The 27707-nt window shown below is 40.2% G+C and overlaps 2 protein-coding genes across 5 annotated transcripts in view; one reads left to right on the top strand and one right to left on the bottom strand.

Moving 5' to 3' along the window:
• SPMIP2 (sperm microtubule inner protein 2) overlaps positions 1-1899 on the top strand; it is a 105998-nt gene extending 104099 nt beyond the window's left edge. For both annotated transcript variants that reach the window (XM_073605887.1, XM_073605878.1), the window contains one exon: positions 169-1899. In XM_073605887.1, coding sequence (XP_073461988.1) covers positions 169-180 — 12 coding nt within the window. In that variant the 3' untranslated portion in view covers positions 181-1899. The remainder of the gene's footprint in view (positions 1-168) is intronic.
• Positions 1316-27707, bottom strand: part of LOC141112792 (folliculin-interacting protein 2-like) — a 104594-nt gene continuing 78202 nt past the window's right edge. For all 3 annotated transcript variants that reach the window (XM_073605870.1, XM_073605857.1, XM_073605863.1), the window contains 6 exons: positions 22376-22545; positions 20786-22052; positions 20099-20255; positions 13962-14162; positions 9976-10091; positions 1316-8782 (listed from right to left, as the gene is read on the bottom strand). In XM_073605870.1, the coding sequence (XP_073461971.1) occupies positions 8704-8782; positions 9976-10091; positions 13962-14162; positions 20099-20255; positions 20786-22052; positions 22376-22545 (1990 nt within the window). In that variant the 3' untranslated portion in view covers positions 1316-8703. The remainder of the gene's footprint in view (positions 8783-9975; positions 10092-13961; positions 14163-20098; positions 20256-20785; positions 22053-22375; positions 22546-27707) is intronic.

Raw genomic sequence — 27707 nt, 5'->3', positions numbered from 1 at the left:
TTAAAGTACAGTATGATGTGGGATTCTATTACAACTGGGATCATTTTTCAGCCAAGTGACTGGCTTCTGTAGCGCAATAGCTTACTAAATAGCTGCCTTATTTTTCATGTTTATAGATGGATTGTGCTTTGACAGTTCTGTTTGATAATGTGATACTTTCTTCTGTAGGATAAGTTTTGATGACAGCACAGGAAATGACGAACAGAGTAATGGTTTGTAAGCAAACTCCTCATGGAGCCAACTTGGACACCTCTTTGTGTGTATTCACATGCTACTGCTTACAGAAGTAAAACCAGAAAATAGTGAATGAAGACCAAGGTTTTGTGGCTGGAGATGAGTGGTATTAAACTATCTTCTTACTTCTTGTAAATGTGTTATTTCCAAATCTCATATTTTGCAACAGTCTTTGTGGGGGTTCTAACTAGGTTAGTAAACCTGAATTCCATATATGGAAATTTTTACATGGTTACAGTTTGCACCAGTGTAATTATGTGTGTGCCATGCCTTTGGGATCTCTGTGGAAGCTGGAAATCACCAATGCAGATCACTGTGGTAGTGGTGCCTACTACAGCAATTTCCAGGTTCCATGGGGATCCCACAGGCATGACATACACATACCTACAATGGTCCGAGCTAATAAAAAAATTGCCATACCTGGCAACAAGCTTTAACTACTGGCCAGCTAGTGCAAATTTTTACCCCCCTTCCCCCACATATTGTGCATCTTATAAACTTCTTAAAACAGGTAGTACTAGAGATACACGTGTAAAGGAATGGGAGCAAACATTACTTATCACCTTTAGGAAAGTACTATTCGTCTTGCGGTCTGTAGCTACTAACCTGAGACAAGCATGGAAAGCAAAAAAAATGAGCAGCAGGATAGCCAGGCAAGAATATATTTTTTTTTAAAAAGGGAGAAATGAGCTATGGCAGCCCTATGGTTTTGGAATGTCCGTTCTCCTTTTTAAATCTAATATGGTACACAGAGAGACTGAGGTAGGGAAAGCAGCAGGAATGGAATAACGTTAGTACAAATCTCACACCACTGCACTCACTGGCAAATATCTGCAATAAGCATTTGTCAAAGTGTTCTTCACAAGGCATTATAGCAACAAAGTCCAGAGTATTTACTTGCTGTAAAAACACAGCTCCATTTACTGCCATTATTCTGGGCAACCTTCACTCACTCTTACCAGGCCTGAGCTGAAAAGTTTACTATTGCAGATAACCATAGCACAGGGTTATGAGATTAGTTTTCCTTTACTGCATAATGAACACACACACACAAGATAATAAACAAACACACATAAAAACATGTATTCAAAGGTTTATTGCACCAAATTCCACATAAAATATATTTAAAATGATATAACAGTAATGAGTGAGAAATATATATATATATATATATATATATATATATCCATCCCAAATTTCAACTGACAACTGTTCAATGAATACTATACAGTGCAAATAATATCTACGTAGGAGCCAGTGCCACGCACACAATCACGTTAACAATGTCTCCTGCTATGTGGACAGCATATTCATACATACACAGTAAGACTGTCTGCATCAACACCCAATTTGTCACTAAGAAAAAAAAGCTGACCAGATGGGGTTAGGTTCATTCTGTACTAAAAATATACTTCTAAATTAAGCAGCAAAAAGTTCCAGAATTAAGTGTTATCTGGCCTCAACACGGTGACAGCAGCTCATTTTAACAATACGCTAACATTTAGTAATGTTAGACTCTTTGCAAATACGATAAGCTTAATATCTGTACATTTCCTCCATAAACACACCGAAATGGATTAAAATCCAAACTTGTTAAAGCAGAATTTACTTGAATACTGCTAAAAAGAAAAAAAAAAAAAAAAAAAAAAAAAAAAATTCTAAAAAGCAAGGAGGAAAAAAATACAAAAAAAAAAAAAATGTATAACTCAAAACTCATCACTGGATTATTTTTATACATACAAAATAACTAGCATCCATGTCCTGTGTAGTGCATTTCCACCCAGCTTACACAACACAGTAAAGTGAATTGTGACACATTTGAACGCAGTCTAGTCTATCACTCCACTAATAATTACACAATGCATTTTTGAGGTGTTTTTTCCCCATTTTAATGAAAATTAAGACTTTAAAAAAAAAAAAAAAAAAGAAGAGTCACAGTCCTAACAATTGAGGTAGTAATGTGAAGAAGAGACAGTGACTAAGGTCTGATAATTAGTGTTATATGAATACATTTAAATATTGACTTAAGCAAGTTTATTCACCCTTAAGGATATAACCTGAAATTATTTGCTACCATATTTTACTGACTGATTACGTTGAGCTAGCATACAGCATCATTTCATGGCCTTGCTGAATTATTGCAATAGTGTAAGGTGAGCAAGCTTATATAAAATGTTATACTGTACCATAAAATATTCTGCTACAAAATTACCAGTGCTGAATATCTCATTCCTCAAAAGGGCTGGTTATAGGATATTTCATAAATCAATATTAAATGGCTATTCAATTTAAAGCAGAAATCCAGCAAAAACACATTGCCTGTATTGATCTTGCCCAGCATAATTGTAATGGATAGTGTTATTTGTTTAAGCAGCCTATGTACTGAGCAAGAATAGTACCTTTGTACAGAACGATCCTTTTCCTGTGAGAAGCTCCAGCTAGGTGACTGGTTTTCTGCGAAACCCTTCCAGCTCTCAGCTTCTGAAGGACTTCATCATTTGTCATTTCTCCTTTGCTGCATACAAAATTTTTTAGGAGCCAACTTTAACAGTTGTATAAAAGGTATTTAGAATTACATTTTATACAAGTATTCTTTTCAGAATTCACACCATTTAGGCAATTTACTGTAAGCTTTAATGTGAGCCTTAAGTTCAGTTTCAAAAGTCTGTCTGAAATAGCATGCATGATTAACACTTTACAAGCCGTTGGATTGCCCACTGAACCAGCAGATGGCAGCCATCAGTTTCCCAGTGCTGGGCAGAAAAATGAAAGGAGAATCTGACTGGTTGCTATGAACAATGCAGCCCTAGTTTGTTTAGTGTTCATGCACACGTTTTTTAAATGCTGCTTTTAGGGGAGTCTGGCATTTTCTTTCTGACTCTAAATACCCCTCCAGGGCATTTAGAGTCAGAGTAAGCACTATGAGTAAGCACTGACGCCAGTGCGAAACGTCAGCTCGTTTTTGTCTGCTGTGATTTTTTGAATTTTGATGTGTATTCTTCAATAAACAAGGCTATTCTTTGAGTGCGGCTGTCCAGAATCCATTCATGTCTATTGCCCCTCCAGGTTAGTCGGGTTTGAAGGAAGGAAAAAACAAAAAACAAACACCCCCCACTGCCAGTGCATCCAGGAGTAGCTATGTTTTGGCAGAAAGAAAAAATGCTTGACGCATGTAAAATGTGTCCAATTGTGTGTTACCGCCCAGGCTTTTGACACGTCCAAACACGTTTACACGCATCAAGCTTTTTTTCTGCAATAACGCAGCTGTCAAGAGGAAAGACATTTAGGAGAGGTTAGCCAACACCCTATGTGCATGGGGCCATTTCCATTTCTGGAAGAATCCTTTGCAAAAGGAGCATAGGCAGACAGTAGCTTTTATATTAGGTAAGGTTTTAGCATTAGAGTCCCTTTATCCAAAGCAAGGAATGCGACAGCACAGGCTATAGGACCAGTCCTAACAGATTTAGAGTTTGGGTTAAGCAGGATGTTACTGTCCCAAAAGGTTAAGATATATTTGTGAGGGTTCCCATGACGGACCACCTCCTGGAGAGCTTATTGGACCGGTAGTCATGCTAAAGAACTAGATTTAATATCAACTGATCACAAACCTAGTCAATGATAACAGCTGATTAAAAATCTAGTCAGTGTCCTTACCTGTATTTATAAAGGATCCTGATGAGATCTAATTGCATGTCTACAAATGAGCTACTGGCCTTAACTTCTCAGGATATTCCTATGAAAACCTCATCTGAGGATTCATAGTACTGATATAATTACATCATGCACCCTCCACTGGTCTCTCTATAGGTGCACATAAAGAACAGTCTCTCATTAGGAATTTCCACAGCTACTGAGACCTATGCCAGAACTTCCACATCTGATTAAAAATGATTCATAATTATACATTTACCTGAAAGGGTTCATAAAAGAAAAACCAAGCAAGAAATACAGCAATCAAAATGTGGTTCTAAATCTGCCCATGAAAGATGGGGCTGAATCTTCAAGAAACCTCTCCCAGCTAATGCAAGATTACAGTATGATGAAAAAAACCACAACAATCCGGTGGTGAAGAACCATGGAGGTACAAAGTGAAGCAGCCCAGAACAACCAATCAAATCTCAGATTATCCTATCAGACAAGAAATGATTTAGGGTTGGTTGCTAAATATTAAAGCATTGTGCACACCATTACACTTTTTTCACTGCCGTACTGAAACAACCATGATACCTTGGGGCTCAGAATGGTCATTTGCCTATAACCATGGCACAACCTGTAGATGTCTATTGGGTTTATCAGAAATGGATAAGACCAATAGGGATATTGTGATTTCTGCAAAACCAAATTCTGCACTAATGCAAAATATCCTAATGTGAGCGATAGTGTTCTGTAAAGTAGAACTATGATCTACAAAATACCCAGAACACCTTACATGTGTAGCGCTATTGCTTTGAGTAATGAAAAATAAGCAGTTTTGCCAATTGCAATCCCTTTAAAATTGGTGTCCAAGTGTACCCAAAGATCTCCTTTAAATAAAAAAAAAAAACAGCTGCCAACTAAAAATACCCACAGATGGTTGCAAAAATGATATATCAAACATGTATAGTACTGTTCATTTAAGTGCAATAAAACCAATATAAAACAAATTACCACTCTCTTAATATGTAGACAATTTGATATCTAAAGTGCTAACCATCATTTAATGTAAAAAAAAAAAAAAAAATCTTAAAGATTAAGTCATGTCCCTTTCCAAGTTCACTGTGCAAAAAAGTTTTAAGGAAAGCGTCAGTACATCACGTGGAAAGGTCCTTCACTGCCACCAACACATAGCCGTACTCCTTACTATGTGGTTTGACACCTTTGTCATTGGAGGTCTCTTAACGTTTAAACCCGCTCAAATGGCTCACAGGGCACTTGCCTGAGAATGGTCGCTACTATCAATCTCCACGTTTTCCAATAAGCAACTCTGTCACAACCGTAGATCCAAGGGAGGAGTCACCCCAGGAAGATGCGATTGAGACTGAGCACCTGGACAGCAATATTTTGTGCATCACATTCAAAATCAGGCAGAGAGAGATTATGAGCTCCACCAGCGTCCAGACACTGTCTGCATGTGAGAAGTTGCTTATTGGAAGATGTAGAGATTGATGCTAGTGAGAGCATTCTGAAACAAGTGCCCTGAGAGCCATTTGAGTGAGTTTAAGTGCCAAGAGACCTCCATTGATAAGGGGTCAAACCATATGGTAAGCTGTTGGTGGCAGTGAAGAACCTTTCCACGTAGTGAATGTGACTTGATCATCAGTTAATGTGATTTTTTCTCACATTGAATGATGGATAAATTATTTAAAGTGGTAACACTTTAGCTATCGATTTGTTTCTGTTTTAAGGTGATGGTAATTGAACTTGCATATTGGTTTTATTGCACTTGAAAGGAACAGCACGATACAGGTTTGATAAATAATATTATGATTTCCACCAATATACTGATTTTTTTTTTTTTTACTGAACTGTACCTCATTTTATTTGTACCATATTTCATATAGGTGCCTTCGTTTACTGCCCTTTCATGTGCTTACTGAAAAAACAGAAGAAGAACTAGCTTCAGGGCCAGTTCACACCATAGAAATGCAGTCCGGATGCGTTCCAGATGCTTTTCTGCATGTGCATTTTTTGATGTGTTCCAGTGCGTTTTTTGGTGCAGTCCAGTGCATTTTTTCCCTCTTTTTTCTTAATTTTAACCACTTCCAGACCGCCGCACGCCGATATACGTCGGCTACCCCGGCGGTCTGGTTTCCGATAATGGTGGTCTCTACAGCAGACTCGCCGCAAGATCACTTTTATCAGCGGCGGGGGGGGGGGCCCCTCTCTCGCTCCGGTGCCCTCCGCCGCATACCGGAGCCTCTGCCTTGCTGGGTATGGAGATGAGTGAGGGGAAGATGGCCCCCACCCGTCTCCATACCATTGCAGAGTGGAAGCAACGTCAAAACGTCACTTCTGCCCATAGCTATTAAAAGGGCCATTTTTTTTTTTTTTTTATATTTTTAATTGACAATTTTTTTTTTTTAATTGCATTTTTGTGTAAACAGGAGATCTGAGGTCTTTTTGACACCTGATCTCATATTTAAGAGGTCCTGTCATGCTTTTTTTCTATTAGGAAATTATAAGGGATGTTTACACTCCTTGTAATAGGAATAAAAGTGACAATTTTTTTTTTTAAAGAACAGTGTAAAAAAAAAAAATAAAATAAAAGCTAAAATAAGGAAAAAAAAAATGTTTTTAAACGCACCCCGTCCCGCCGTGCTCGCATGCAGAAGCGAATGCATACATGAGTAGCGCCTGCATATAAAAACGGTGTTCAAACCACACGTGAGGTATCGTCACGATTGGTAGAATGAGAGCAATAATTATAGCTCTAGACCTCCTCTGTAACTCAAAACATGCAACCTTTACAATTTTTTAAACGTTGCCTATGGAGATTTTCCACGAGTGGGCGCAATTTTGAAGCGTGACATGTTGGGTATCAATTTACTCGGCGTAACATCTTTCACAGTATAAAAAAAATTGGCCTAACTTTACGGTTGTCTTATTTTTAAATTCAAAAAAGTGTATTTTTTCCAAAAAAAAAAGTGCGCTTGTAAGACCGCTGCGCAAATATGGTGTGGCAAAGTATTGCAACGACCGCCATTTTATTCTCTAGGGTGTTAGAAAAAAAAATGTATAATGTTTAGGGGTTCTAAGTAAGTTTTCACATTAAACACATCTTTAACTTGTAAACAAATCTCAAAAAGAGGCTTGGTCCTTAAGTGGTTAAGGACATGTGCGTTCTGGTGCATTTTTTTATGCATTTTACAGCGTTCCAGTACAGTCCAGTGCAGGAAAAATGCAGAATGTTCTACTTTTTTTCCTGGAACTGGAACACACTGGAATTGCAAGCGCTGGTGTAAAGCTATGCCATTGAAAACAATATATAGCCTACTTTTCAAGTGTTTTTGATGCAGAAAAAGAAAAAAAAAAAAAACCTGCATGGACTGCATGTGGTGGGAACTGGCCCTAAGTCCATGTGTGCAAGTATCAGCGGTCCCTTGTTTTGCAGCACAGACCCAATTTTGGTAGGACCGGAAGGGATGGTTTTGAGAAAACAGGCACAAATATTCAGATTTTGGCATATATGAAACTGTAATATTGCATCAATACCTGAAGCATCATGCCTCCTACATGTAAAATGACGATGTCAGGCATTTAATGGATATCAAATATTGCCTTCAGGCCGCGGTTTAAATTTTCATCAAACTGACCACAGCTCACTCCTTTTCATAGGAGGACTAGGACCCTGCTGCACAGACTTTCAGCTCAGCATTATTATTCATGGGATTTAAACTTGCTTGCGTATAGCAGTAAGGGGAAACATATTTTGGCAGTCAGACTGCTTCTAAACATTTGGCTGTCACTAGTGGTGGTGCCCCATTGTGCTTTTCCCTTCTGGGATCTGTGAATCACAGAACGATATTTGGGGAATGCACAATACAGAATCTCTGATGCACCAGTCAAAGTTAAGGATCCAGGTAAGTCACCATCTCTGCAAAGTAAACTTATCGCAACAGAACTGCTGATGCTGACACTGTAGGCTGAAAATGAACTGTCAAAAATAGCCAATATCCTACACAGCCATAGGAAAGCATACTATTGGCGTTGTGCAGCTTGCAATCAGGCACTGTGAGCCTGGACTGTTTTAGAATACTTAACTGCCCCGAGTTCCCTGGATTTCATCATGTTCCTCTTACAGCTTCACTACTTGAATACTTACTAGGAAGCCGCTGAAGTCAGAACTGCCTGTCTGCATGCTTGCTGAAGCCGAATAATTCATTAAATAGTAAAGTTGAACAATGACCATCCAACCAGGAAAATAGCAACTTCTATACTGTATGTATGCAAGATTATTCCACTTGTGTCAGCCAAAAGGATTACAAGAGTTGTCAACTGATAAATATATGGCCCTGAATTAAGAGAAATTGATGGTGAATGAGAATACAATAGGTTCCCATGTCTGTGTTGCAAAGCATCTAAGCACAATCCTAACATGCTATAATCCATACATTTTCTATTAAAAACACATTGCCGTAAAAGTACAATTGATAATGCTCCAAGTTAGAGCAAAAAAAAGTAGAAAACAGAAAGATATATACATCATCCATAGAAGAAAAAATACTAACAAGCATGCAGAGTCAAAAAAAGTTTCTGTAGTGTTTGAGAATTTCGGACTTCTCCTTAATTCTTCCCTGTGAAACGACAGAAGGCCACGGGGGAAACACCATAATGCCTTGTACTTCATGTAAACTTTAAAAAAGGTGTCCCCTAGAGGTTAGAGGAGCAAAGGAGTTTATAGTAGGAAGAAATGGCAGCGCAATTCACTGGCCCTTCTTCTGATTGGTTGCTGCTTTGCAGCTAAAGGAATGACCATTTGTAGAATGCAGCTTATAAAAGGATTTGTGCAACATGGGGTGAATGAGTACTCGCCACAGCTGCCAGCAGAGGTAAGTCACTGGATTCAATCCTAAATTTATACAGAAAAAAAAAAAAAAAGAAGTAGTTAGAAAAATAAACTGACAGACAGCACAAAAAGTAATATATTGCTTCACTTGGGTTACCCCACACAAGATTATAAATACAAGTACTATAGTTAAATGATAATTCATAGAACTGGTCTTTACTTTAGGACACAAAGGAGGTTAAGAACATCACTTTTATAGATTGACAAATGGTAGTACATTGTCATGTATGAATGAGGAGCTCTTAGTAAATTGTCACAATGCCAATTACATTGGAGTTGGTGAAGTTGTGTCAGCTACCCATCTCTTCCTCAAACAGTAATTGCTCCTAGGCAGAAAAGGAGCCATTATGCCAACTGAGTCCTATACACATTGGAGCAGTCTATATACAGGGGTACCCTACTATTACTGTGGAACGATGTGCTTCAGCCACATCAGTGACATCCACTTTTTGAGTTTCAGCTTTTACAGATTTTGAAATATCCTAGTATATATATTAGACAATCCAAGGTTGACGTATAATGTCCATTTCCTCTTGCCCTGTAAAAATTACCTGCATTGCAGGATGTGAAAAAAAACAAAACCAAAAAGGTTATACTTTTGTTACCACCAGTCTTCACATAGCTGGATCACAGGTGTAGCTTCAACATTCTTCTAGTAAAATTCCTGGGAAATGCAGCACAGGCAAAGTTTTGCAAGAAGACACTCAAGTCCATTTCCCATCTTGCGAGATCTTGGTTGCTCCGTATTCCCCAGGATTTTTCTAGACTTGTCATTCTCACCAATGGAATAGGGCAAGCAGAAAATCTACCATTTTTCTTTACAGATACATTTTATTCAAGAGCTGATATTTACAGAGGTTAGGGGCTCAGATACTATAACTGGGCCATGCATTCTAATACAAAGTCTGCTCTGAGAGTTATCCTCATCAATCTATATGGGGAGCATATCACATGCCGAATATCTTCACAAAAGCAACAGAAATCTGCATGTTAAAAAAAAAAAAAAACTTAAAAAGCTGCTTTCTTATCTCCTTACAGTCTTTTTTGTGTACCCCTTCAAACAACCCATTCATCAGAACACCAACTATACCAAAGCATAATTTGTCTCTTTTAATCCAAAGAATAGATTAGACTATATTACATCAGATTTGACAAGAGAAATAAAATCAATCTACAACATTTTATCAGTTACTCACCCCAATACCAAACCAAGTTCTTTTACATGGACTCTCTTGTGGCCCCTTAAATACTCTGACAACATTTTACTCTTGAAATACAGCTCTTGTAACTTGTCTTCTAGATACATCACGCACTAAGGGTAAAATATGAAAAAGAAATTAATAGATTATACGCATAAAATAAAAAAGTATAATATATATATATATATATATATATATATATATATATATATATATATATATATATATATATATACACACACATATACATACATATATACATACACACACACAGTTGTGCTCATAAGTTTACATACCCTGGCAGAATTTATGCTTTCTTGGCCATTTTTCAGAGAATATGAATAAACACAAAAACTTTTCTTTCATTCATGGTTAGTGTTTGGCTGAAGCCATTATCATACAACTGTTTACTCTTTAAAATCATAAATCACAACAGAAACTACCCAAATGACCCTGATCAAAAGTTTACATACCCTAGTTCTTAATACCGTGTATTGCCCCCTTTAACGTCAATGACAGCTTGAAGTCTTTTGTGGTATTTGTGGATGAGGCTCTTTATTTTCTCAGATGGTAAAGCTGCCCATTCCTCTTGGCAAAGCCTCCAGTTCCTGTAAATTATTGGGCTGTCTTGCATGAACTGCACGTTTGAGAGCTCCACAGAGTGGCTCAATGATATTGAGATCAGGAGAATGAGATGGCCACTCCAGAACCTACACTTTATTCTGCTGTAGCCAACGACAGGTCGACTTGGTCTTGTGTTTTGGATCATTGTCATGTTGGAATGTCCGAGTACGTCCCACGTGCAGCTTCCTGGCTGATGAATGCAAATGTTCCTCCAGTTTTTGATAACATACTGCATTCATATTGCCATCAATTTTGACCAAATTTTGTGTGCCTTTGTAGCGCACACATCCCTAAAACATCAGCGATCCAACTCTGCATTTCACAGTAAGAATGGTGTACCTTTCATCATAGGCCTTGTTGAATCCTCTCCAAATGAAGCATTTATGGTTGTGGCATAAAAGCTCAAATTCGGTCTCATCACTCCAAATTACTTTGTGCCAGAAGGTTTGAGGCTTGACTCTCTGCTGTTTGGCGTATTGCAAGCAGGATACTTTGTGGCATTTGTGTAGTAATGGCTTTCTTCTGGTGACTCGACAATGCAATCCCATCTTTCTTCAAGTGCCTCCTTACTGTGCATCTTGAAACAGCCACACCACATGTTTTCAGAGAGTCCTATATTTCCCATGAAGTTATTTGTGGGTTTTTCTTTGCATCACAAACAATTTTCCTGGCAGTTGTGGCTGACATTTTAGTTGGTCTACCTGTCCAAGGTTTGGTTTCAACAGAATCCCTCATTTTCCACTTCTTGATTAGAGTTTGAACACTGCTGATTGGCATTCTCAATTCCTTGGACGTCTTTTTATATCCCTTTCCTGTTTTATACAGTTCAACTAACTTTTTCCGCAGAACCTTTGACAATTCTTTTCCATCCACCTGTGAGGTGGATGGATTATCTCGGCAAAGGAGAAGTGCTCACTAACACAGATTTAGACAGATTTGTGAACAATGTTTGAGAGAAACTAACTTTTTCCGCAGAGCCTTTGACAATTCTTTTGCTTTCCCCATGACTCAGAATCCAGAAACATCAGTGCAGCACTGGATGAAAGATGCAAGGGTCTGTCCGGAGTCCAGAAACTCGTTGACCTTTATACACACACACTAATTACAAGCAAACAGATCACAGGTGAAGATGGTTACCTTTAATAGCCATTCAAACCCCTTTGTCTCAACTTGTGTGCATGATATCAGGCCAAAATCACCTGTAAACTTTTGATCAGGGTCATTTGGGTAGTTTCTGTTGTCATTATGATTTAAAAAAGTAAACAAAGTTGATTGATAATAAATGGCTTCAGCCAACCACTAACCGTGAGTAAAAAATATATATATAAATTTTTTTTTTTTTTTTACTGAGATGTCTAGTGTCACAAGGGCAATGGGGGTGGGTTAGAATCCTAAGAAGCATCCAGAAATTGAAACCTCTGCTCTTAAAATGGCCACCAGGAAAAAATACAAGAAAAACTTTCAAGGAAGAGCATATTTTTGTTACATCTTACAGTAGCCTTTTACATGGCGGATTTACTTTCTTTGTGACACTATGGGAAAATGTACCAATAAAGGATGCACCTGTCCTTAAGGCACCAACTAATAAGCGATTAGAAGCCCTTTCCAGAGCACTGTTCTTACTGGTAGGTCCTGCTTAACACCTGATCCTGACAGTGACACTACTTTGCAAACCATGTCTGGCCTTATATTGCGGCCAGCCTAAGGCACACCTGTGCAATAATCATGCTGTCTAATCAGCATCTTGATATTCCACACCTGTGAGGTGGATGGATTATCTCGGCAAAGGAGAAGTGCTCACTAACACAGATTTAGACAGATTTGTGAACAATGTTTGAGAGAAATAGGCCTTTTGTGTACATAGCAAAAGTCATAGATCTTTAAGTTCAGCTCATGAAAAATAGGGGCAAACGCAAAAGTGTTGCATCTATAATTTTGCTCAGTGTGTATGTGTATATATATATATATATATATATATATATATATATATATATATATATATATATACACACACACACACACACACACACACACACACACACACACATATACACATACATATACACACACACACACACACTGAGCAAAATTATAGATGCAACACTTTTGCGTTTGCCCCTATTTTTCATGAGCTGAACTTAAAGATCTATGACTTTTGCTATGTACACAAAAGGCCTATTTCTCTCAAACATTGTTCACAAATCTGTCTAAATCTGTGTTAGTGAGCACTTCTCCTTTGCCGAGATAATCCATCCACCTCACAGGTGTGGAATATCAAGATGCTGATTAGACAGCATGATTATTGCACAGGTGTGCCTTAGGCTGGCCGCAATATAAGGCCAGACATGGTTTGCAAAGTAGTGTCACTGTCAGGATCAGGTGTTAAGCAGGACCTACCAGTAAGAACAGTGCTCTGGAAAGGGCTTCTAATCGCTTATTAGTTGGTGCCTTAAGGACAGGTGCATCCTTTATTGGTACATTTTCCCATAGTGTCACAAAGAAAGTAAATCCGCCATGTAAAAGGCTACTGTAAGATGTAACAAAAATATGCTCTTCCTTGAAAGTTTTTCTTGTATTTTTTCCTGGTGGCCATTTTAAGAGCAGAGGTTTCAATTTCTGGATGCTTCTTAGGATTCTAACCCACCCCCATTGCCCTTGTGACACTTAGACATCTCAGTAAAAAAAACAAAAAAAAAACAAAAAATTATATATATATATATATATATATATATATATATATATATATATATATATATATATATATATATATATATATATATATATATATATATATATATATATATATATATTTTTTTTTTTTTTCCAGGACGGCAAGGTAGCCATCACAGGATACATCTGTGAGGCCCTCCCTACATCACCAGTGCCTCTAAAAACCAAGGAGTGCAATGTAGTTAAATGTAAGTAACAGCCATTTTTTTTTTAAAAAAACTAAATCTTCAGATTTTCAATCAGACTGGCTAATGCAGTACACACGTTAATGACGCCCGTTTTCTATTGAACCGGCAGATGCCGCCCGACATTCGGTCTGTGTGGTGTGTACTAGGCTTAAGGCTGCAGGTAAATCAGATATAGAGCCTGCTGAAGAAGGCATTGGAGAGGGGGCAAGCAAATAATTGGAGAATTTGAGTCAAAGCCTTGCATAACCCATGGTAAAAAGCTTCGCTGAAACGTCAGAGCACCCAACCATACCTGACGGAAACAAGCAGAACTCAGATGACAGGACAGGCACAAAGATAATAAAAACTGCAAATAAATAAATCACATGACTCTAAAAATTGGGTTAGGTTATGCAGTTTCCACTGTACTGCAGAATGCCAATTCTATGGTCAGATACTTACAAATAAAGGCGGGGTTTTGAGTTTATACAGGTGTAAAATGGTCTGAAGTAAGTTGCACACTTGATTAGACACCAAGACATCTGTGCCAAGTTTGGTGTTGTCCACAGTGGTCTTCTGGCTGCTGGCAACCTGGACACTCCATCGATCTGTATCCGCCACAATACAAACAGCTTCTGCAAGAGGTTCATCCAACACAGGGTGCTAAAAACAATGAAGAAAAAAACAAAACAAAAAAAAAAAAACAAACACACACATATTACGCACTGAATTCATGTATCATATATGGGTCAGTGTTTTTGCAGGCAAGCACAAATTGAAGAAAAACAAAAAAAAAAAAAACCACACAAACCACCAGACTTGAACCCTAGAGTTATTTCAAACACTCATATTTAACCCTCATTTAAATAATCCTTAATTTTAGCTTACCGGTAAAGCAGAATATTCATACACCATGTGTACCTTCAGACCATTGGACACTGGCAAAGCATTAGGACATGCCCACTGGTTCCTCCCCTATAACCCTGATTCTCTCTGTAAGCACTCTGTTTTGTAGCAAACAATGGAGAGTAGACCAAGGAATGGAAGGTAGGGTGGCTTGTGCCCTTTACTCCAAGATATGGAATTTACAGCCAAGTCCAAACTCCTCTTTAATCTTAAATTGTACAATACATGACACAGGCAGAATATTTATAAATCATGAAACATACCCAAGCAATGAATAGGAAGGGTGGGTGACAATGGGGCAAACCGAACACTTCAGAGCCCATGTGAGAACCTTGTGACCAAATGCTCCATCAGCAGTTTTAAGTTGGGATCCACCTAGATGCTCAGTGAGAAAGGTCCCTCACTTTTAGACTCTAGCACATAACTAAGGACTCACAGAGTGGGGTAGGATTACTGGGAAGGCACCTAGGGGTGTGTCCTTTAAAGCTGATGAGCGGAAGTTCCACTTTTAAGATAATTCATTACATGTGCTTATAACACTGCTTCCCACCTCTATTATAAAATTACAAGCACCATCTGTTTTATTAAATGGCAATGCTGAGCCCAAGCCAAAGCATATATGTATATATGTATGTATGTATATATATTTATATTATTTGCTGTTTCTATAACAGAGAAAATATCCTCATTTATCAAGTACAGTAGGGAAGGCTGGCAGCATCTGGAGGATTTTTATTGCTATTTCTGTCCCTGTGGTAGGAGATTTACTTGATTTTCTGTGGTCACCCCAGGACAGAAACTGGTGCATTATATATATTATATAATATATATATATATATATATATATATATATATATATATATATATATATATATATATATATATATATATATATATATATATATATATATATATATATATATATATATATATATATATATATAAAAATCAGAGCGATACGTTTAAAAACTACTTCAACCCCCTTCTTGACCATGCCATTTTTTGCAATATGGCACTGGGTCGCTTTAATTGACAACTGCGCGGTCGTGCAACGCTGTTCCCAAATAAAATTGATGTCTTTTTTCCCCAACCACAAATAGAGCTTTCTTTTGGTGGTATTTGATCACAGCAGCGTGTTTTATTTTTTGCGCTATAATCAAAAAAAAAAAAAAAAAGACTGACAATTTTTTTTTTTTTTTTTCAAAACGAATTTCTTCATCAATTTAGGCCAATATGTATTCTTCTACATATTTTTGGTAAAAAAAAATCCCGATAAGCCTATATTGATTGGTTTACGCAAAAGTTGTAGTGTCTACAAAATATGGGATAGATTTAGGGACTTTAAATTTTTTAATTGTTTTTACTGGTAATGTCAGTGATCTGCAATTTTTAGCGGAACTGTGACATTGCAGCAGACAAATCTGACCACAAGTGACACTTTTTGGGGACCAGTGACACCAATATAGTGATCAGATCTAACAAATTGCACTGATCCCTGTATAAAATGACACTGGCAGGGAAGGAGTTAAATACAGGGGAGATCAAGGGGTTAAAGGTGTTCCCTGGGAGGTGTTTTCTAACTGTGGGGGAGTGGATTCACTGGAGGAAAAGAGATCATAGATCGCGATTCAGCTTAGCTGAAAACACAACCTCTTTTCCTCCCTGACAGAGCAGTGGTGTGCTTTGTTTACATCGGCACACCGCTGCTCCGTCTCTTATGAACGATCGGAGGGTTGCAGCAGTCATCGCAGCCGCCGGACCCACTGATTGGCTCCCACTGTGTTCAATCACAGCGAGAGTGGCGCACATGCCCCCCCTAAAAACGTGTGCGCTAAATCACATACAGGTACATGATTTTGCGCACTCATGCTGCCATGTCTCAGTAAATGTACGTGGGGTGGTCCAGAAGCGGTTAACTGCTTGCTGCCCCGCCACATGACGGCAGGGCGGTGCAGCTATCGTTATGGGACGACGGCATATGACAGCATCCCAGAACGGCCGCTCGCTCCCAACAGCTGCGCCATGTTGCTAGGGCATGGTGCGTCCATGACTCTTTAACCATGTGATTGGCTGTGTCCAATCACAGCCGGTCACATGCAAACAAGGAAGTGCCGGTAATCGGCACTCCTCGCCTCACACTCACAGAGTGTGAGGCGAGGAGAGCCGATCAGCGGCATCTCCTCACAGGGGGAATGCAAAAACATTGGGCTAACTTTACGGTTTTGTTTTTTTTTTTAAAACACAAAACTGTTTTTTTCCCAAAAAAAAACATGTTCAAAAAATTCCTGCGCAAATATCGGGTGAGATAAAAAGTTGCAACAACCGCCATTGTATTCTCTAGGGTCTTTCCTAAAAAAACATATATAATGTTTGGGGGTTCTATGTAATTTTCTAGCAAAAAAAATTATGATTTTTACATGTAGGAGAGAAATATCAGAATTGGCATGGTAAGGAAGTGGTTAAAACTTTGTTTTAATAAAAAAACAAAACAAAACACAAACATATACTTACCTGCTCTGTGCAATGCTTTTTGTCAATGCGTTGGCCATGGCGCAGCTGAAGTTCCGAGGCGCACGCAAATGCGCAGACTTGGCCCTGCGAGTGGCCATCTTGCTGTGTACACCTATATGAGCATGCACAGGCACGCATTCACCAATAATACTGGCGCCAAGTGGCCTATACAAGTGGAGCAGCTGCACTAGTTCATTGCTGTCTGATCTGCAGCTGTACCCATCTTCCTGTATCCAATTCTGCTGACTTCTGTGATTGACCTGGCTTGCTCCTGACCTTGCTTGAACGCTACCTGCCCGACCTGGTCTCTGGACTTTGCTCTGCCTGCTCATCTGCCTGATCTTGTGTTGCCGACCTCTGCCTGTCGCCTTACAATTCTCTGCCTGCCACCCATGCCTGCACCTAACAGTCTGTTGCTGACCTGGCTTGTCTGACTTTGCATGCAGTTGTTAGTCTGTCCTGCTTGCATGGTGCCTAGTTCCCGCTGGTGCTTCTTTTGCTGTGGGCCACCAGTATTCCTGTACCTGCAATCAGCAGCTGTCTACTGCTGCCTGTTGCCATCTGCTGTTCCAGCTATCCGGCCAACTCTGGTGACGCACCACTGCAAGCAGTGGAAGACTACACAGACACTCATACCTCACCGTGCTCTCGCGGACACTATTGCAACATCAGTGGACCCTGAGCCAGGGCTGTACAGGGAGGCCTCCCTTTGACAGGCTCAGTCGCAAGGTACATGACAGTTTTGCACAGGGCAGCCTGGAGCCTCCTCTTCTGGGCCCCCACTGGTGATCCAGGTCCCTACTCTTTGGCGAGTGCCCCCACAGAAAGCCGCTGCCCTTGGGGGCACATGTGGGGGGTCACTTCCAAGCCGCCCTGTCTGCATCTATTGACACAGACTGGGGGATTTGGCTCAACCTCCCGCTCCCTCATCATAGCATTTGAATGATAGCAGTGAGAGCCATTGGCTCTCTCTGCTGTCAATCTGCTCAATGAGAAGGGAGACAGCGGTGAGAGCCACTGCTCTCATGCACATCACATGATGGGAACAGGCTCAGGTAAGAATAAGGGGGGGGATCCTGCTGCACAAAAGGTTTTTTTACCTTAATGCATTAAAGAGGAAAAAAAAAAAAAAAAAACTTGAAGATTTAGCACCACTTTAACCCTTCACCAGCCTGTCCCAAAAAAAAAAAAAAAAAAATAAAAAGAAGAAGAAGATTTTGCTGGACTTAATGCTACAACCCTAGATAATTTTTCACAAGGATGTCCTACCTATTTTCTGAGCCCTGCCACCTTCCATTTACAAGATGAATGTGTGCCTTCAATAGAATTATCACCAAAAACAGACATCTGATTTGTTGATGTTACTAGGTTATCTAATAATCTCTAATAATCTCCAATATTTTTAACCTTTAAAAGCCAATATATTTCAGCACGTACATTGTTCACAAAGCACAGCTGGATTATTAACAGAAACAATCTAATGTCAGCATTATCTAACGCTACTGACATTTCAAAACTTCAGTTTATTTCTTTTGTTGTGCACACTAGAGTTTCTGCCTACAATTCTTAGGCATTTGCCTAGCAAAAGCTACAATGTTCTTTATCTCTACTTTTTTTTTTTTTTTTTTTTACAGTTTTCCAAGGTAGCGTTACAAAACAAAGCCTATTGGGCATACCCAGGCTCACTTGCAGTACCTAAATCTAGTCGTTACAAGTGGTACGCTCCATCCGCCAGTGAAGGCCGAGATGTACGGACATTCCAATGACATTCCAATTAGTCTAAACAATCCCCCCTCAGACATCCTACAAGGCATGAGTTGAAAAAGGATGATAAAAAGCATAAAGAGCGCAAAGAACACCCCCTCCCCGATCCCAGATAACAGGTGCAGCTTGGTAGAACAAAATATTACTGTAGGGTAGGCCACCAATGTCAACACCATATATTTAGCCAAAACCAACATAGTCATAAATTAATCATCTGGGGAAGCAACATTCTTACTAGGGGAACGCACCCAAAGGTTCCAAACTTTATGAAATTTCCTGGCACAGCCTCTGGATAAGTATGTAGTTTTATATAGCGAGAGGGTTGTATTAATCAAACGTTTCTACAAGTTAATTGATGGGGCAGAAGGCGATTTCCATCGTAGGACAATGGCTTTTCGAGCATAGTAAAGCAGTAGTCCTATGAGGGTTCTAACGGCCCAGCTATGGGCCAGAGGATTTACAAGTCCCAGTAAACATACGTCCACCATCAGAGGCATTTGGATTGTAGTGACTGCCAAAATAGTTGCAGTGACCCCAGTCCAAAAGGTCTCAATAGGCAGTCCCAGAATACATGTACAAAGTCTGCTGCTGGTGAGGTACACCTCCAGCAGGCATCTGGTATGGAGGGATAGATTTTGTGCAAGCGCATGGGTGTAAAATCCACACTATGGACGGTTTTAAATTGGATCAGTCTTTCCCTGCCCAAAACACATTGAGAGAAGGAGCACCCCACATTTCCTCCCAGTCCTCGGCGTCCAGAAAGGGAAAGTCCGTCACCCACTTAGCTCTAAGAGCGTCTAGGCCCATGTGCACATTGGGTAATAACATTTTATATATGATAGACAAGGTCTTGGGTAAAGAATCATCCCTAAGGTGTATAGAGCCACCTGGGAATTTTCAAATTGGGCATTAAAAGGTGTGCCAGAGTTGCAGAAACCTAATTAAATGGTGTTAGTTACGTTTTAGCTCATCAAAAGTTTGTAAACGGCCCCCCAGTACATATCTGGCCCACATACTTGATACCCTTGAGTGCCCACACACTCGGCTCGGGTATTGACATAAATTTCAATAACCTTGGATTACACTAGAGAGGGTTATGTGGCAAGATATACCCAGAGGGCATAGAGAATTAGTCGCCAACCATGCCTTCACAACCGTTTTCATGGCCACTGTCAAGGTAAAGGGCGCTCTGCATCCACCTCTACTTCACACTGTATGATTAAACCGACAGTGGATGCAGCATCCCTCATCTATACCATTTGCAGTGTATCTCTGTAGAGCCCTTCCTGGTAAAATCAGCCTATCCCAAGATCACAGGTAATATCTGTCTAGACCTCAACCTGTCAAGCATTGCAAGAAAATTCCAAAGCCAAACAAATCCCCTCATAGTACCAGTTTAGTGCATAAACAGAACATACTAGTGTGGAGTGCGCCAGACTGGCCGTCAGGCACTGCTTCAGTTTTTCAGCACTGGCAATCCCATGAAGCACTAGGTCTGGCATGTATGTGGAACAGTATCCTCCAAATAGAGACCTCCCAAAGTTCTTCACACTTGGACTGCTAATGATGTCTGACCTAAGGAATACAAATTAAACATAAGCACTCTCAATTTCCATTACAAAAAAAAAAAAAAAAAAAAAAAACACAAACACGTAACTGCTATGTATAAACACTCTTTACATTAAATAAAAATTAAAACTGGAGAGTGCAAAATCTGGTGCAGCTGTGCATGACAGCCAACTTCTAACTTCAGCTTTTTTAGTTAAGCTTTGAAAAAAAAAAAAAAAAAAAAAAAAAAAAAACCTGGAAGCTGATTGGTTTCTATGCAGTGCTGCGCCAGATTTTGCACTCTCCACTTTCAGTAAATCAACCCCTTAGAGTCTAATAGCCCATATTATCCAGAAACTTCCACTAGTCCGCCTGTCAACCTGATTGTCTGCAGTTACTGAATATCACAGTGCACTGTACCACACAATTCCAAAATTCTAATCCCAGAGATTCCTAAAAGACTCAGAAAATTAAGCAAACTTCAAAAATTATAAAAACTGTATATTTATAAAAAAAAGACAAAAACAGGAACAGTAATTTTCTGACACTGTTCTTACCTGGGAAGAGGAAGTTCGACTTCAGCATCATGATCACCATGGTCCAAATTTTCTGAAATGATGTGACCAGCATTTGCTTCTTCATCACTTTGGCCGAGTGCACTGTCACAGCTCTCGTTCCTTGGAATGTCTCTCACTGCCCTGACTTCAGTCCTTATGCCTTGATCCCCACAGGGGACATTTAAAGAGGCTGTTTGAACAGAGCATATACCAGACCCTGCCTGTGCAGCATCAATCAAGTCCTTGCCATTCATACTTGTACCTGTACAGTTAGCTGCAGAAAAATCACTAGAAGCAAAACATTTTTCGGATAATAAGGGGTGAGGTGGAAGGCTGTCTACTGTATTTGTTTGAATACTGTTACCCTCCACAAAATATTCATCAAATATACTAGAACCTTCCTCACAAGATGGAATTCGTGAGCACAAAATCTTTTTTCTGTGAGCAGCAAGTGCGCGATTAGGTGCAGATGATGGCTGCATGGAGTCAGATCGCAGTGATTGAACATTTCCCTCCAGGTTCTTTCTGTACAGTTCCAAATCACTGTCTGGAGATGGGGAAGATCCCATTTTAAATGTCACCTTCTGTGGTGGAGAAGATTCACCTCTTCCATCAGCAGACAGAATTTCCTTTGCCCAGTCTGTCAGTTTCACTGAAGTATCCATGTCACTATATTTGTTGGCCCAGTGCTTTCCTTTAGCTTGAGATGTTATAGGCTGTGAAATACGTGAATCTTCAACGTTATAGACTGGAGTTCTTGTGACTGAAACCAAAGTTTCCACTTTGGCTTCTTTAATTAGGGTTGTATTTTCTCTGCAAGAGCAGACGTTAATCGCTGAAGATTCATTGCTAGCTTGTCCTGATGGTGCTTGGTTGTCACTTTCTACTTGAAGAGAATTCTCCCCGTTGTTAACCTTTAAGAAAAGGTCAGAAGCCTCAGATCCACTAGCTTTTATAGGACTCGCTGAGCCTGCATTAGAAGGTAGCGAAGGAGAGACCAGAGCAGATTCATTGTTCAGAGTCACAAACACATATTCTGATTCTTCCACTTCTCCCTTCTCCAGAGAGGTTGTGACATTGCTGCCCTGTACCACTTGTTCGCCTCTCTTTAAGACCCTGTCCCTCACCAAACGATTTTCCTGTAGTTCTGAGCAGCGGATGAAATAAGTGAGGATGTAGAGAATGCGCTGGACTAAGTCCTTGCGTTTCCCAACCACAACGGTTCGAGTCATTCTAACTGGTGATCCGATAGCCCCATAAAGGTCTCCTATAGGACAAAATAGATAAAAAGTTGGTATTTTTTAAAACAAAATTTGAAAAAAATATAGTAGCAGACAGTGGTATATTCGTTAACATAAAAAGAACAGTGGGGTAGATTCGCCAAAACTGCAAAATCTGATTTAGTTCTGCATAGAAACCAATCAGCTTTCAGGATTTTTTGCCAAAGCTTAACTAAACAAGCTGAAGTTAGAAGCAGATTAGCTACAAAAGCACAGTTGCACCAGATTTTGCACTTTCCAGTTTTAGTAAATCAACGCCACTGGGTCAATACGTCAAATGCATTTTTCCCTCTATGTGAGCAATACTCACCAAGTTGTGCCCAAAGAGGATTATACGGATGTGATTTGGCCAGCAGACTGACAGACTGAGACGTGTGCTTTTCACTGAAAGACTTTATAGGAGGATGGTCATTTGGCATTACAGTGGGAACCCATGCCAAGTGGTAAGTTAAAACTGCAGTGAGAAGTGCTGCAAAAAACCTAATGAAAAAAAAAAAAAAAAATTTGTGTTCATCCACATTAAGTCAAAGCCAAAAATGGCAGCAACCACATTATATCTTATAATACAAACTAATGGACTAATGGGCGCTGCCCCACCTATAACTGGCCTTCGCTGCAAGGAGCACATGGAAGGGCAACGCATGTAAAACAAAACCAAAGAAAATACCCAGCTCAACTGATCAGCCAGCCTGCAACCAACCGAAGTTACCTGTCTAACAGTTGCGTTGTGCTTCTACTAGGGAGGTTCTCAAAAATGTAGTTAGGACTGCGGATAATAATGGGGCGCCTTGTGACGGCCTCCGCATTTGCAAATGTGTGCAAACTAAACCCCTTTTTTTTTTTTTTTTTGTTTAATCAGTTTTTATTAGAAATTAGAAAGTAATATGCATAAGGTACCTTGTACAGTATATGGTACAGAGAAGAATTAAACATGTTGATGAGTAAACCTCGTAATATACATATCAATCATTTGACCATATGAGTAGAGTTATAAGTGCAGAGTGGTATTTAAACACCATCTATAACCTGTGTCGAGGCTCAAGGGCCTCATCACTTACAAACTGGTCAAACTCTGTAACAACTCTGTCTTAAACTGGGTATATGCGTCAGTATCTTCCCTGTAAAATTTTCTTTATTTAAAGTGGGGTTCCACCCAAAAAAAAAAAAAAAAAAAAAAAAAAAAAATTATACAAAAAAAATTTGGATATATATTTTTTTTTTATTCACCTCTAAATGCCTGTTGCTAGGGGGTCCCTCGTAGTCTGCCTCTTTCAGTGCCTGGGCTGGTGACATCACTTCCGTCTCGGCACAGGAAGGGCTCAGCTCTGCTCCCTCCCTCCTGTCAATCATCCGGGACCCATTACAGGTCCCAGGTGACTGAGCGGCCAATCACGGCGCGCGATGCCACTCGCACATGCGCAGTGGGTGCCAGGCTGTGAAGCCACAGCCCGGCACCCACAGTTGCAATGCCGACGCCGCTGAACGGAGGGGGAGACGAGCGGGGCTTCGATCCCCCGCATCGCTGGACCCTGGGACAGGTAAGTGTCCAATCAAAATTCAGCAGCTGCAGTATTTGTAGCTGCTGACCTTTAAATTTTTTTATTTTTTTTTTTGACTGGCCCTCCTCTTTAAGCATAATACCTTGAGAACATAATCAGTAAGTGAAGGAAAGAAGAAGAGAGAAATTAGAGAATAAGAGGAGAGAAAAGAAAGAGGAGGTGGGGGGGGAATAAGCCTGCCTCAGTCCAATCCCCTTCCTGTGATGTAAACAACTAAAAACATATTACTTAGGTTTAGACATAATGTCCACGTATGCAGCTGTATATTTAAAAGGCAAACCAGCAGGATCATATTTTGTTTATTAGGTCCGATTTATTTCTAAGGGAGAAAGTGAGGTCTTCCATATAATACGTATGGTCTACTTCCAGTAGCCATTGGCATAAAGTAGGTACAATTGGTAGTTTCTAAAAGTGGGGAATGAGCGCTTTTGCCGCATTGAGGAGATGCGGTGTGATGGATTTCTTATATGTTCTCACTGATTTGCCTGTACAATGTAGCAATACAACCCACGGATCATTGGAGATCTCGGATCCTTGGCCCAATGTAATATAGCCAGCCAATATGGGCGGATAAGTGGGCAGAACCACCAGATGTGAGCGTGAGTTGCTCGTTCCCCACAGCCCCTCCAACACAGCGGTGATGCTTGAGGAAAGTTTTTGTGGAGGATCACAGGGGTGTAATGCCATCTTGTCAGCAGTTTTTAATTCACCTCCACCATTTGAGGCCCCAAAAGATGTATGTGACATAATTAGGATGGTTGATCTTTGAACTGCTGACAACTCTTTGTGCAGATCTTTTTCCCAATTGTTTAGAAAGGTAGGCTCTCTTGTGGGGGTTAGTGTTTGCAGTGCTTGGTAGAAGTGGGAGACAGGTTTTTCCACTGCTTGGTCCTCAGAGAAAGCGGCTTCTATAGGTGACAATTCCGAAATGGACCGTATGGGTTTTGGAAGAGAATGAACAAAAGCCACCAGCTGGCGGTATCTCCACTGATCCATGGGCGACACTATAGAGTTAAGTGATATTGTAGCCAAGGGGACAATACCCATTGGGGTGGTTACTTGATGTAATAGAGCTACTGTCCCCAGGTTCCAGGTATGAATCTTAGGGTCTATGTCCGGTCAGAGGCAGGAGAGGGGAGTTACATGGCCATTTATTTGCCTTACTCAACGAGTCCCACACCATGAGGGTGGAGCGTGAAAGCGGAGGTGGGGTTGGGGCCAGGGTTTCTACATTTCTTAGGGATCTATATTTGTGTGAAAAGATCCGAGCTGCTGGGCTCTATTTCCAGGTTCGCCCACAGCTTATAGTCTTTATGGTACTTCCAGAGATTCTACTCAACACAATTGCCAAAAAATATCTTTTAAGATCAGGCAGAGCTAAGCCCCCTTCTCTTTTGGGTCTAATGAGGAGGGTCCTAGCAAGTCTGGGTCGTTTTCTGTTTCATACATATTTACCAAGTAAAGATATAATTATCGTAAAGAAACCCGCAGGAATTCCAAACGGGATCATTTGGAACATAGACAGCAACCTGGGCAATATATTCGTCTTCACAACTCCAATCCTTCCCATCCATGAATGAGCTATTTGTGACCATTTCTGACCTAATCGTGTTCAGTAGGGGCAGGACGTTAGTACGAAATAGGGCTGCCGGGTTTGAAGTGAGGTAAATGCCTAAATATTTAATCTTATGTTCTTGCCAACTAAAGGGAAATTACCGTTTCAGTTGGATTACAAACTTAGCGGGAATAGAAATATTTAATATTTCAGACTTTGTCATATTAATTTTAAAATGGGAAATATCACTAAACGTTGAGAATTCTGACATAAGGCTAGGAAGGGATATCAGGGGTTGTTGTACATAAAACAAGATGTCATCCGCGTATGCAGCATACTTGTGTTCTAGTTCTCCTAGGGCAATCCCATGAATAGAGGGGTTATGTCTCACTGTGGATAGGAAAAGGTTCTAACGATAAGGCGAATAAAATGGGCGAAAGGGGGCATCCCTGGTGAGTACCATTATATAGAGGGAAGGGATCGCTGAGAGTGCCATTTATGCACAACTGGGCGGTAGGGTAGTTATACAGGGCCGCGATTTGGGTTAAGAGGGGAGTCCCAATACCCAGGTGGGATAACGTTGCCATGAGATAATCCCAGTCCACCCTATCGAACGCTTTTTCCGCATCCGTTGACAGTAATATGGTGGACTGGGAAGACCTGCGAACATGAGCCATTAAGGAAAGGATGCGAAGGGAATTGTCCCTCGCCTCCCTGCCTGGGATGAAACCCGTTTGGTCACTGGAGACCCACTGTGGGATCAGGGGGAGGAGTCTGTTTGCAATAGCTTTAGCGTATCATTTCGCATCAATGTTCAACAACGAAATAGGGCGGTCGCTTCCACAATTGCTGGGGTCTTTACCCGGTTTACGAATAACAGTAATATGTGCATGAATAGTTTCAGGTCGGAGGGCACCACCGGCAGAGATTGCATTGGCAAATTGGCAGCAAGATATCTGCAAAGGTTCAGATATACTTTACTGTAAAGCCATCAGGGCCAGGTGCTTTGCCATTGGCCATAGCTTTTAGAGCAATGCGTAGCTGAGGTGGTGTGCTCCCCATCCAGAGTAGCTAAGGTGTCAGATGACAACCTAGGTAGGTTGGCTTGCTCAGGATAAGCTTATCAGGGACTATCTATAGTGTCCTGATCCGTTACAGAGTGTTGAACATGATACAAATGTTGGTAGAACGCTCGTAATTCCTTAGCTATAGCTGGAGTATCGTGTACTAAATTAGCTGACAAATTTTTAATTTTTGCTATAAAAAAGGAAGCAAAAAAGGAAGCTTTGCTGCAATGAATGGGCCAATAGTCTACTTGGCTTATTACCCCATTCATAGAAACTTTGGGCCACTATGCGGGCCTGCTGCTTCTGTTCTATGTGGAAAAGGGATTTTAGTTCCTCCCTCTTCAAGGTCAAGGTATGAAATACTGCTTGAGATTGTCTAGCCTTATGCTGTTGTTCCAATTCTTTAATTTCGCTAAGTAACTTAGATTGTTGAAATGTTTCCTCCCTCTTTTTCCTAGAATTCAATTCTATTAGTTTACTGCGAATATGGGCCTTGTGGGCTTCCCAGAGTATCCCCCGTGAGATGTCAGGCTGTGTGTTTTCCGAGAAATAGTGGGATAGTTCCTTACCCATTTGTTTTTTATCCATGTCCTCAGCTATGAGAGCTTCGTTAAGCTTCCAGTTTCTGGACTTGTGGCAAGGCCGGAATTTTTTAATTTTAAGCAGGATTGGAGCATGATCAGAGATAGGAGAGGACTCAATAAGAGCACTCTCGAGTAATGAGAGGTGATGATGATCAATGAAGAAAAAAAATCAATTCTAGAGTATGTGTGGTGAACTTGGGAGAAGTGGGTATAGTCTCTTGTGCGCGGGTGTATAATCTTCCAGACTGAGATTCATGTAAATGTTTGCGTATAAAAACCAGACGTTTATGTGAGATACTAGATCTCCCTTTGGATGTGTCTAGGGCAGGTTCCAATGGGGTGTTGAAGCCTCCAGCCAGGAGAATACACCCGCGCGTAAAATTCTCTCAGTTTAAGAGTGGAAGCTATAAAGCCAGCCTGGTCACGATTGGGGGAATATACAGTGGGGACGGAAAGTATTCAGACCCCCTTACATTTCCCACTCTTTGTTATATTGCAGCCATTTGCTAAAATCATTTAAGTTCATTTTTTTCCTCATTAATGTACACACAGCACCCCATATTGACAGAAAAACACAGAATTTGACATTTTTTGCAGATTTATTAAAAAAGAAAAACTGAAATATCACATGGTCCTAAGTATTCATACCCTTTGCTTTGACACTCATATATTTAACTCAGGTGCTGTCCATGTCTTCTGATCATCCTTGAGATGGTTCTACACCTTCATTTGAGTCCAGCTGTGTGATTATACTGATTGGACTGGATTAGGAAAGCCACACACCTGTCTATATAAGATCTTACAGCTCACTGTGAATGTCAGAGCAAATGAGAATCATGAGGTCAAAGGAACTACCTGAAGAGCTCAGAGACAGAAT

The sequence above is a fragment of the Aquarana catesbeiana genome, linkage group LG01 (genome assembly GCF_042186555.1).
Source record: "Aquarana catesbeiana isolate 2022-GZ linkage group LG01, ASM4218655v1, whole genome shotgun sequence".
Taxonomy (NCBI): Eukaryota; Metazoa; Chordata; class Amphibia; order Anura; family Ranidae; genus Aquarana; species Aquarana catesbeiana.
This window is presented reverse-complemented; position numbering and strand designations above follow the sequence as displayed.